This window comes from Achroia grisella, unplaced genomic scaffold (assembly GCF_030625045.1).
Source record: "Achroia grisella isolate CSIRO2021 unplaced genomic scaffold, CSIRO_AGI_Agris_v1 utg642, whole genome shotgun sequence".
NCBI classification, from domain to species: Eukaryota; Metazoa; Arthropoda; class Insecta; order Lepidoptera; family Pyralidae; genus Achroia; species Achroia grisella.
This window is the reverse complement of record NW_026712979.1, coordinates 1,811,740-1,824,281: the sequence shown is the minus strand read 5'-3', so window position 1 is coordinate 1,824,281 and position 12,542 is coordinate 1,811,740. Positions and strand designations below refer to the sequence as shown.

The 12,542-nt window shown below is 35.0% G+C and overlaps 1 protein-coding gene across 1 annotated transcript; it reads right to left on the bottom strand.

Moving 5' to 3' along the window:
• Positions 1–1,501: 1,501 nt before the first annotated feature.
• On the bottom strand, positions 1,502–12,108 carry LOC131849400 (STE20-related kinase adapter protein alpha). Its single transcript, XM_059199469.1, has 8 exons — positions 11,789–12,108; positions 10,299–10,531; positions 9,536–9,713; positions 7,697–7,892; positions 6,989–7,106; positions 5,216–5,337; positions 4,758–4,866; positions 1,502–2,271 (listed from the first exon to the last, which is right to left on the bottom strand). Exons 1-7 carry the CDS (start codon positions 11,951–11,953, stop codon positions 4,790–4,792), a joined length of 1,089 nt encoding a protein of 362 aa, XP_059055452.1. The 5' UTR covers positions 11,954–12,108; the 3' UTR covers positions 1,502–2,271; positions 4,758–4,789.
• Between the last annotated feature and the right edge of the window lie 434 nt (positions 12,109–12,542).

The following is a 12,542-nucleotide window of genomic DNA, read 5'->3' as shown; positions in this document are numbered from 1 at the left end:
TTTCAAATAATTGTTGTATATTTTTACAATAATACAAATTAATTTTAAATTCAAATTTGGGAGAATAGAGTGACTACCAGCATATGCTATCGAAAACTCAGTCAGTTCGGAATGATTTCGAGATGAGAAGAACTGACAAGAAACTCAGCTCGTATTCTTTTCAAATAATTGTTGTACATGTTTACAATAGTACAGATTCATTTTAAATTAAAATTTGGGAGAATAGAGTGACTACTAGTATATGATATTGCAAAAGCAAAAAATCTAATCAGTGTTCGTAACCTGAACAGACCAGTCCAGCTTACGAAAACTGATTAGACTTTTTCCTTTTGCAATAGCATGCTGATGATTATTCTTATATTTGGGTTACGGCCACAGATTATATTATTTCCTTTCAAAACAAATGTAGCATATGCTGGTAGTCACTATATTCTCTATACTCTGTATTCACTATACTCTCAATTTTGAATTTAAATGAATCAGTATTATTTTAAACATGTTCAACAATTATTTGAAAGGAATACGAACTGAGTTTCTTGTCAGTTCTTCTCGACTCGAAAGCACTCCGAACTGACGGTGGATTTGACATATCATAAATCTGTTATGATCTATAACAGATAGATAGATATACAACTAAAGTAATCTATCATGTATATCTAGACAGATATACATGATAGATTACTTTAGTTTGTTATTGGTGTTTCGGTTACCGGGAATCAGTCAATATAAATTATCTATGTCGTGGTAGTATATCGCTGAACCGATACTCTGAACGAAATTATATTTTTTTACAGAGTAATAGAAGAAATAGAATTTGAGAAACGGATTCCTCTGCCATTTGTCTGTAGACACTAGATTTTGTATCTGTTATTGCCTATATTCTTATATAAATATATATATTGATCACAGAGAATCTGTGTTCATTTTTTTATTATAACCAATTATTAATACTAGTGGAAATTTGACCATAAATAAATTAAATTCTAGGTTTAAACGTTACTAAGTTTATATTGTCAAAAACGGTTATATAAATGTACTAGCTGACCCAGCTAACGTTGTTATGCCATATAAATTAATATCGCTATTAGAAAATAGGGGTCGGTGATAGAAGGGTGAAAATTTAGGGTTGTGTGTATTTTTAATGCCACATAACAAAAAAATATTTTTTTGTCGAATAAATGAAAACATTTTTTTGGGCTGAGTCACTCTTAAAACTTAGGGGCATAAAAATTAGTTATAAGCCTATACTCAGACCTACTGAATATACATATAAAATTTCACCAAAATCGCTCAAGCCGATTCGGAGGAGTTTAGTAACAAACACCGCAGGTGGCATAAAAGCATACGGCCCATCTGATGGTTAACGGTTACCGTAAATGTTATTAGTTGACAATACATTTCTTTCTTTAACCATACACCATGTAGTAAAATAAACATATATACATAATTACTGGGGATTAATACAATATTTCACCGCTAACTGCAACAAGGTACCAAGTTCAGTAACAGCTTATCACATCATACATAACGTTACAGTGATAAGGTGATATATATGCACGCTACAAATGAATGAATTTCTACTATTTAATTTAAAAACTTATTGTTATAATATAGCACTCCGCGTTTTCTATTACAATTAATAATAAATACAATAAATATATTAGTAGTCTGAAATAAATGAATTCATTAAAGAAAAAAGATTTTTATCTGTTCTCTTTGCGCAGTAAAATGCGTTATCTATGCGAAAGGAGTAACTATTGTCTATGTATATAAACATCACCTCGTCGCATGTTATACAAGCGTAACTTTAGAACTATTGGGAGGAAAGATGATTGTTAGTAATGTGGACTGATGATCCATTGCTAGCAATGTACCATGTCAGGTTGATATCCACGCTGTTACCTTTGAAAACCATCAAATAAATTCCTGGTGAATTTGCCTGGATGTGCTTACTGACCTGACTTCTCATCTTATCAGCCTCCATTGCTCCGCCAGCGTAAACCGTTAGCGCAGGCGGGTGTACCATTCCATTATTTTTAATAATTATCATATCATTAAAATCTTGTGTAAAATGTTTGGTGCAATAGTTTATAAATAAATAAATATAGAGCATTTATTATAATACGAGTTGCAGGAAGTAACTGGATGAGAAGTGCTGAAGATCGTGCCCAGTGGCGTTGGGAGAGGCCTGTGTCCAGCAGTGGACTGCAGTGGCTGATGATGATGAGCAGATAAAAAACTTTAGAACTACTGTGTCTATGCTCTCGTGTACTGCAATCAATAGCACATAATTTAATTCGACCTTTTGTAACAATAAGGCTGTATGTCCCCAATTTTTCTCCATACAGAAATGCTACTATGACAATTTTCTATAAAAACTTATTAAACTCGATGAAATTTTATTTATAAGATAGGGCAAATAATATCAACGTTTCACACTAGTTATATGTTCTTTAAACAAGTTTGTTTAAGAATTACACGTAACTGAAAAACAAAATTTTTAGATAATTCGTATGAAGAAAATAGTATAAAAATTTGTAAAATTAGATATACACGTGACTAAAAATACGATTTTCACTAAAGAAGGACCTACCTTTAGTTCATTAATATCAATTCAAGAAAAAAAATTATTTTTTTAAATTTGATAATTACTAAACATACGATTTTCACTAGAAAAAAGGACCTATTTAGATTATTCATATAAACAATCAAAGACAGTATAAAAATTTAAAAAAAATATACAAAACATTGGAATTATATAGAATTTTCAGAATAAAGAAAAAAACGTCTTAATATTTACTGTAACAATAGAGTAAAGCCTGGTAGAGCGGAACGTCAAAAGTCAAAAATACGGCAAATTTCAATTCAAAGTATTGCTATCACTCTGGGGTGAGAGTGGACGCAAGGATTCTGAATAGAGATAGAAGGAATACTGGACAATACCTACATCGCAATTTTATTATGTGAACACACTCCTCTTAAGATCAAATGGGCAATTAAAAAGTAATTACTTAAGGAGAAGATCCACTTTCAAATCCGATTGAAATCATAAACTTCCGTTGTCTTCTATCTCGCTTACACATACATTCTTAGATCATATTTATTTTGCGTTCATGTCGCAATTTATATGAGTACCGATAGAAGGAATACTGAAGAATACGTACAATGTAATTTTATTATGTGAACACACTCCTCTTAAGATCAAAAGGCAATTAAAAACTAATTACTTAAGGAGAAGATACACTTTCAAATCCTATTGAACTCAAAAACGTTGTCTTCTATCTCGCTTACATACATTCCAAGATCATATTTATTTTGCGTTCATGTCGCAATTTATATGAGTAGAGATCGAAGGAATACTGAAGAATACATAAAATGTAATTTTATTATGTGAACACACGCTCCTAAGATCAAAAGTCAATTAAAAAATAATTACTTAAGGAGAGGATCCACTTTCAAATCCGATTGAAATCATAAACTTCCGTTGTCTTCTATCTCGCTTACACATACATTCCAAGATCATATTTATTTTGCGTTCATGTCGCAATTTATATGAGTACCGATAGAAGGAATACTGAAGAATACGTACAATGTAATTTTATTATGTGAACACACTCCTCTTAAAAAAGAACTGTCTTTGTCAATTTGTCTAGCTTATTTCAGAATAAGTTAGAAAAGTTATTTTAATTTCGTCTACTGTTATACGTGTGACGCAGAGTTTTACCAGATCAAATGGCAATTAAAAAATAATTACTTAAGGAGACACATGGATCCACTTTCAAATCCGATTGAAATCATAAACTTCCGTTGTCTTCTATCTCGCTTACACATACATTCCAAGATCATATTTATTTTGCGTTCATGTCGCAATTTATATTAAATTCTTCTAACCAATAACAATGTACTATAATAGTCTATGTTCTACTCGATTTGGTATCTGATTGGTCGGGCCAATCTGTAGGGTGTTTGGGGGAACAAGGGGGGTAGGGTCTTTGGGGGAACAGGGGTTTGTTAATAATGGGGAGAAATTCAAATAATACTAATAATGTAGCCTGGCAATTTCTACAGTTTCTTCTGGAAAACATGTTTAATTCTAGATGAATTGACCAGGACCTGATTTGATCCATGAGGATAAAGGTAGATTTTTTTTTATACTATGCTGATGGCAAACAAGTATACGTCCCATCTGATGGTAAACGGTAACCGTAGCCTATGGACTTCTGAAACAGCAATAATGATCATGGCTTGATCTATCATTCTCCACTGGTAGCGATCCTCCACTGGCCAGCGAATACTATTGGAGCAGACGAGTTCACCAAGCTATTATCTCCCATTAAAAAAATAAGTTACAATTTACTTTGTCAGTTAGTCGAGATATCATCTGTGATAACAAATAAATAAATAATATCCTAAGACAAGAACTTGTGTTATGGGTACTAGACAACTGATATACTTTTTATTGTTAATACATACATAATATACATGGAAAACATCCAGATACAAACAATCATACTCATTAATACAAATGTTTGTACCGTGACAGGAGTCGAAGCCGCACCATCAGAAGTGAAACGGTATGCTAAACCGCTAGACCACCGAGGTCGTCGTTATACAAATAATGGATGGTAGGATGATGGGATAAGGAAGAAGCTGATGATGATGATGGACGCTCACACAACATATTGGCCCGACCACTCAATAATGTTTAGCAGATCATAATTGCAGATGATTTAACATATGATAGAATGTCTTTATACCTAGTTTTTTTGCTCAAAATAGTAAGCCATAGCTAGAAATCCCATTCAGTTGTCTTCTCAATGTCCATCTCGGATAGTTTCTGTTGTAGCAGCATTGCTGACATGTCATCTGAAATTATATAAAATTAGGTTAATATACATATCCGCGCTGGTATGACTCGGGAATAATCCCGTCATTGAAATTATATTAAACTAGCTGTTCTCGCGACTTCGTCCGCGTGGAATTTAACTTTATTTTTCTTACTCCTTACCACATCAGCTATCTGCCAAAAACGTCCCGTCAAAATCGGTCCAGCCATTTCAGAGATTAGCCGGCACAAATAGACAAAAATTGTTATTTTCGTGAATGTACCGTATTTATATTCATATGCATGTGCATATTATGGCAGTTTACCCTAAGCGTCTAACTTTATATATATAGAGATATATATATTAAAAAAAAAGTGAAATGTACTAACTTGGGTCAGGCTTGATGGGTTTTATTCGGGAGATGAGCCCAGGCAAGTAATCAGTCTTTCGGATTTGCTTGAAGAAGCAGTGGTTTAGTAGTTGAGATGCTGTCGGCCGTTTTTCTGGATCCCTAAATAGAAGAATAGAATAGAATAAATATTGACTGAAGTTTAAATAAATAGCTCTGGACAATTAACACAGCGCCATCTAGTCCCACGGTAAGCAGAGCACTAGACAAATGATATAAATATATAAATACTTTTTTTTTGTAAATACATATAATATACATAGAAAACACCTAGAGCGATACAATCATACTCATGAATACAAATATATGTACAGTGCGAGGAATTGTATCCGCGACCATCGGAAGTAAAGCGGTGTCCTAAACCGGTAGACCATCAAGGCCCTTCTTTATATTTCTTTAATGACCACTATAATTGGTACAAAAGGTGGGTGCTATAGCATTCTCACCTATTCAATCTTTGGGATGGAACACTTGAATGCGGCTAAAATAATTACAATAACATCATCATCATCATCATCATCTGCTTCTTCCTTATCCCATTTATTTGGGGTCGGCGTAATATGTTTTTCGCTTCCATTCATCCCTGTTCGCAGTCATCTCGTTATTTACTTCCTTTCTTACCATATTATATATATTCTTATCTTTCACACAGTCCATTCATCTCTTTTTCGGCCTTCCTCTGCCCTTATAACCATCCACATTCATATGTAACACCTTTCTTAAAATATTATCCTCGTTCCTACGCATTACATGTCCATACCATGATAGACGATTACTCTTCAACCTCTCTGACACCGGTGCCACTTTCATACTTCCTTAATTACAATAACAACATACACCTAAATACGTACATATATTAATAGAATTGACCTACTTTTTAATACAATAAATACACTAATGTATATAATATTTAAGTGTATGTAACACTTAAATCTTATATATAAAATTCTCGTGTCACAGTTTTCGTTCCCATACTACTCCGAAACGGCTTGGCCGATTCTCATGAAATTTTGTGAGCGTATTGAGTAGGTCTGAGAATTGGCCAACATCATCCCCCTAAATGTTAGGGGTAGTCCACCCCTAAATTTTATTTTTTATTTTTTAGACAAAGTTTTTAGTTTCAATTTTTTTATGATACAACATTTGCCGGGACAGCTAGTATTATATATAAATACATATATAAAACCTGTATATATATATATATATGAGCATGAATGAAACTCTTTATTGTTCCTCTCACATAAAATACAGTTAGATAGATAGATAGTTAATTTCTTTATTCACCAACCTTGATCAGTTACATACACAATTATGTATAAAATGATAATAAACAAGATAAAGAGGTAACAACGGGTAGCCTTATCGCTAAAATGCGAGCAAAACCTTAAATGGACCTAAGGTGAGAAGTGATTAAATTTGAGTCTAGTAGAGATAGAGTACATATTTATAATTAAGAAGATGAATACTACCAATACTGATACCATGTTACTGCTTACCAGTTCTATTTTTAAGCTTGAAAGATGAGCATAGATATTTTTTTATCTATCTAAATAAGGTGTTACAGAACTCTTTAGAGTTGTTAGAATGAATTACTTTTTTATATTTATTTGACATGTGTTTAAAAATGAATTTATCAAGTTGTATATTGTTTTGCCTTTGTACCATACTATACCATTCATTATAAAAATAAATAATTTTCTATATGTAGTTTTGTTTCGCCATCCTGATACCTAATCCTTCACATAAGGTGTACCTTTGTAAAGCTAGATCGCTGAGGTGGTGGAACGTTTCGGAGAGCTTCCTGGCGGCGTACAGCTGGCGGGCGCGTGGGATTTCACTATCACCAACACCACTGTCAGTATTGTACATACCTGGGGTACAACAAGACATTGTAATCTTAACAAAATGAAATCATTTTAATCAATCAAATCAAAATAATTTAATCAAACAAATAAAAAAAGAAAAATTAATGATAAATATGTCGAGAACAGGAGGTCGACAGGTTCTTTGTGAATAAAGATATCTTAAGATTGGAGACTGTTCCACCTTCCCTGAAGAGTAAGTTGATCAAACTTGGAAGGTGGAGCAGTTGAGCAGATAGGTCCTAAGTGAATAAATCATTTCAACTTTGATGGTGACTGGTACTGATTCTTCATGTCGCCGTCGTCGAGGCTGTGTTCAGGAAAGGTGGAGCAGTTGAGCAGATAGGTCCTATGAGAATAAATAATTTTAAGTTTGATCGTGAATAGTACATACTCTTCATCTCGCAGTCGTCGAGGGTGTGTTCAGGAAAGGAGCAGTTGCGCAGAAAGGTCATATGTGAATAAACTTCATCTTTGATGGTGAATGGTACCTACTCTTCATTTCGCCGTCGTCGAGGCAGGGTTCAGGGAAGGTGGAGCAGTTGCGCAGAAAGGTCATATGTGAATAAACTTCATCTTTGATGGTGAATGGTACCTACTCTTCATTTCGCCGTCGTCGAGGCAGGGTTCAGGGAAGGTGGAGCAGTCGAGCAGCTGCGGGCGGCAGCCGCGCACCTTCTCCGTGAACATGAGCGTGGTGGGCACCTCCGCGAATGGCACTGCACCATTGGCCAGCTCGCAGCTTAGCACGCCCACCGAATACACGTCCGAACGGTCGTCGTACCCTTTCAAATTCTGTAAATTTTTATTTATTTTATAGGGATTAGTTATTTTTTAGTACCCTTCCGCGAATAGAGTTGGATGGAGTATGTATTGAGTATAGTGACAGTGTCAAAAATCTCGGCATCCACTTTGACAGAACATTGTCATGGTCAGTTCAAATGGCTGAGGTTAGTCGGAAAATTTTCATGGCCGCAGGCTCACTCAGAAGATTGGGTAATTTCCTGCCCATTGACACCAAAATTTCGCTTGCACACACCTTACTTCTTCCTATCCTCGATTATGCCGATACCTGCTACCTAGATCTCACCGAAGTCCAATTAAATAAACTTGAGCGCCTTCAAAATATTTGTATTAGGTTTATATTTGGACTACGCAAATATGACCATGTCTCTCAGTTTCGTTCACAGCTCAAGTGGCTCCCTATACGTCTACGCCGGGACTGGCATATCCTCTCTCTTCTTTATTCAATTCTTTTTAACCCTGCAACTCCTTATTATCTCAAAGAAAAATTTGTATTTCTCGGTGAGGCACAAAATCATGGCTTACGCAGTGCAACAAACCTATGTCTTAAAACTCCTTCCCATACTTCCTCCTTCTACACCAATTCTTTCGCTGTGTACGCCGTGCGACTGTGGAACTCACTACCATCCTCCATACGTAGCGCTCAATCATCAGCTATTTTTAAAAATGCTGTAAAATCACACTATCTCTCTCATTAAATTGTCTTTCTACTATCCTTTCCTTTCTTCTAAATTGTCTCTTTCTTATTTGCACATTGCTTAGTTACTGTGTATTATTACTAATTTACTTTTTAAATTTTATATTTATATTTATATTATGTATAATGTATGTATATTTATTTATGTGTATATATATATATATATATATATATGGATATATATGACATATTACTATTATTATTCATGTCCATTCATTCTATCTTGCGCCATCCACCACCTTCTGTCTTTTCTCCTCTACCCAAAGGTTGTCTGGAAGAAATCGCTTTAGCGATAAGACCGCCTTTTGTGCCTAGCCTACCTTCCTGTACATTATGAATATTGTTTTTTCTTTGGATTGTTTTTAAGGTGCAATAAAGAGTTATAAATAAATAAATAAAATTAGTTATTTTTTTTATGGATGATAATGGAATGGTGCACCTGCCTGCGCTAACGGTTTACGCTGGCGGGGCACCAGTGGAGGGTGATAAGATGAACATGAGATCAGGTCAGTTAGCCCATCGTGATAAATTCACCAAGAATTTATCACGATGGTTTCCAGGGGGAATCGCGTGGAGGTCAACCTGACATGGTGCATTGCTAGTAATGGGTTATAAAGTCTACATTACTAACAATCACCTTTCCCCCACGGTGTAGCAGTTTTTTTTATGGATGATAATGGTATGGTGTACCCGCCTGCGCTAACGGTTTACGCTGGCGGGGCAGCAATGGAGGATGATCAGATGAACATGAGGTCAGGTTAGTTAGCCCATCGTGATATATTTACCAGAAATGTATCACGATGGTTTCCAGGGGGAACCGAGTGGAGGTCAACCTGACATGGTACATTGCTAGTAATGGGGTCATGAGTCCACATTACTAACAATTCCCTTCCCCCCGGTGTAGCAGTTGTGTAACTTCCATTGGAACAGAGTATACCTGTTCTAGGAGTTCTGGGCTGAGCCACATGAGGTTGGCGTTGTCGAGGTCGGGCGGGGGCAGGCTGTGAAGCTGCTTCTGTTTGCGGCCGCGCACCACCATGCTGACGGCGCTGCGGAGCCCCGACAGACGCACGCTGCCGTTCGCACCCACCAGCACGTGACTCGCGCGTACGCTTCTGCATATACACATTGAAATATGTAATGTCTCGTATCCTGTAATTTCACTGTCGATTCTTCACTCTACTATCATAGACAACTTTTTAGAGTCTACTTCTCCTATCAACATAGCAGGATTTTATTGCTTTATCAATACAATCAACTGCTAATATTTATCCATTGCTAGTAAGGAAGGAACTCTTAGCAAGAGTTCGTTTTTGCCACATTTTTTCTTGCGCATCATATCTTCATGTTGTAACGAGACATATTATGTAGCTATTGTCAGAACATCTCGCACTGATGTTGGATGAGAAAGTTATTCCATAATTCCATAAGGACGGCCTCGGTGGTCTAGCGGTTTAGCACACCACTTTACTACCGATGGTCCCGAGTTTGATTCCTCGCATGGTGCAAACATTTGTATTCATGAGTATTATTGTTTGTATCAATCTGAGTGTCTCTATGTATATTATGTATATAAATACAAAAAAAAGTATCTATATAAATGAGTTGTCTAGTATCCCTAACACAAGCTCTGTTTAACTTGGGACTAAATGGCGCTGTGTTAATTGTCCAGGGATATTATTGTTATTATTTATTCTTACCTGTGGATATACAATTGTTTGTGCAAATACTGCAAAGCTAACAGTACATCTCTCAACACAATTGCACAGGCCAGCTCCGGCAGACCCTCATGGTAGTATCGGTCCAGGATATCACGACAGGAACCAAATGTCATCAATGGAGACACCACATACAGTTCACTGCCATGAACAAACGATGTCAGGTAAGGAAGGATGTTGGGGTGCTGCAGGGCTTTCCTGGTGAGTATATCTTGCTGAAATTAAAATTATAATTCAAATATAGAAGCACTACTATTCTTTACATAATACTTCAGAAAAATTCATTTCTAAATTGCTTAGATCCAACAGAAAAAATGCATTAAGATTCAAGAAATAGTCTTTTTGTCATAAGAATGTTTTTTATAACATCCATCATAAGGGAGATGGTGTAACTATTTAATATATAATTAATAGTTAAACATTTGAAGAATGAAACTCTATATAATCAGTAATAATATAATAAAAACAATCTACCACTTGAGTTTCTAGTGAGTTCTTATTATCTGACGTAGGTAGGACTCAAGGAGCAAAACACTGATTTTCAGATGTCCTCGAGGGTGAATAATGTACTTTTATTTTATTTTATAAACTAAACTGAACTGAATGAAATAATGTGAAATAAATAAATAATAGGAACATAAACAATAAGGAACTTGGAAAGTAGGAATTACAGTTAGAGTAGTAGCATGAGAAGCAGAAAGGTTCAATATGAATAAATGATTTTAATTTTCTACTAATATGATTAATTACAGATGGTTAACGTACTACATCAGCATTGAACAAATCAGTATTCTTATTACTCTCCAAATTTGACCTCTCAAAATCCAATTGCAATATAAATTTCAAATCAATTCAATTTCTTACTGTACTTTTGAAATATTTAGACTAAACCATCTGTTATTTATCTAGAAATATGGAATTAGAATGTTGATAATATACAAGTAAAGATTATGAAGCAGTGAGAAGAGGCAATAGTTACTGAAGTTAGTATCTATAATAGAAGGCAAGGTAGTCAGTTCGTTACGTTATTTTGTTAAAACATTTTGAAGTAAAGTTTATTTAGTCAAGATAGTTTATGCGTGTCACTTAATCATGTATATATGACGAAATTTGCTATAAAAGAAACCTTAATCATCTAATAAATATTTTTTTTAATGAATTATAATGTAATGGTCGCCCCGTCTGTGCTAATGGTTCACTCTGGCCTGTGGAGGCTGATAAAATGAGGTCAGATCATCATGACAAATTCACTAGGTGTTTAACACAATGGTTTTCAGGGGAAGCGCGTGGAGATCAACCTGACATGGTACATTGCTAAGCAAAGAGGGTAATGGTGTCTTTGCTGTTCACATTATTAACAATCGCCTTTGATAGTTGGCTGCTCCCTTCTAAAAGGGTACAATACCTATTTGTATTGATGTCAACTCTAGAGATATGGTACATTGCAAGCTATGAGATATTTTGTTACTTACTTGTATCAAGTTGGGATTCTCTTTAGTTTTGTCCACAAAATATCTTTTAACGGCCACATTTTGGTTGCTGGGCCTGTACAATGCGGAGTATACGACCGCAACTCCTCCACAGCACTCTGTTATGATGGAAGTCAGCTGGTAATCATGGATGTCCGGATTAAACATCTCAATATTACTATTAACAAATTACTTTAATTTTTACTACTGTATTGGTAGTGATATCTGTCAATTATAAGGACATGGCGTAAGAGAAATTGTTATTCTAAATATAAGGGAATACTATAAGTTCATTTATTATTAAACAAACAAAATAAATTAAACAAAATATAGGTGCGTAAAAATTATAAATGACAGTTCGCAATTGAGTTTGACAGTGACATTAATAGTCAATATGTCAACGTTAAAATGACCACTTTTAATCATTCTGCTAAAATTAAATAATTAATCAATTTTTCTAAATATATTTACTAAAATTCACAATTTGTAGATTTTATCTGAATCTTTTTAAAATAGATGTATTATTAGAATTAGTAACTACGTGTATTCTAAAGAACTAATCATTACTAGATACATAGAAATTACGACACATATTAGTCATCCTCACCTCCCTAGGGGGGTGAAGATTGGGCCTTCGGGGCGAACCCCTTTTCCCCGGTATTAACTCCGTTGGTAACCACCCCCGAGTGACTAACAGGAATACAATTAAAGTACATGCAACCTTAATAATACCTATATCTTAAGAAGTAGTGTCATA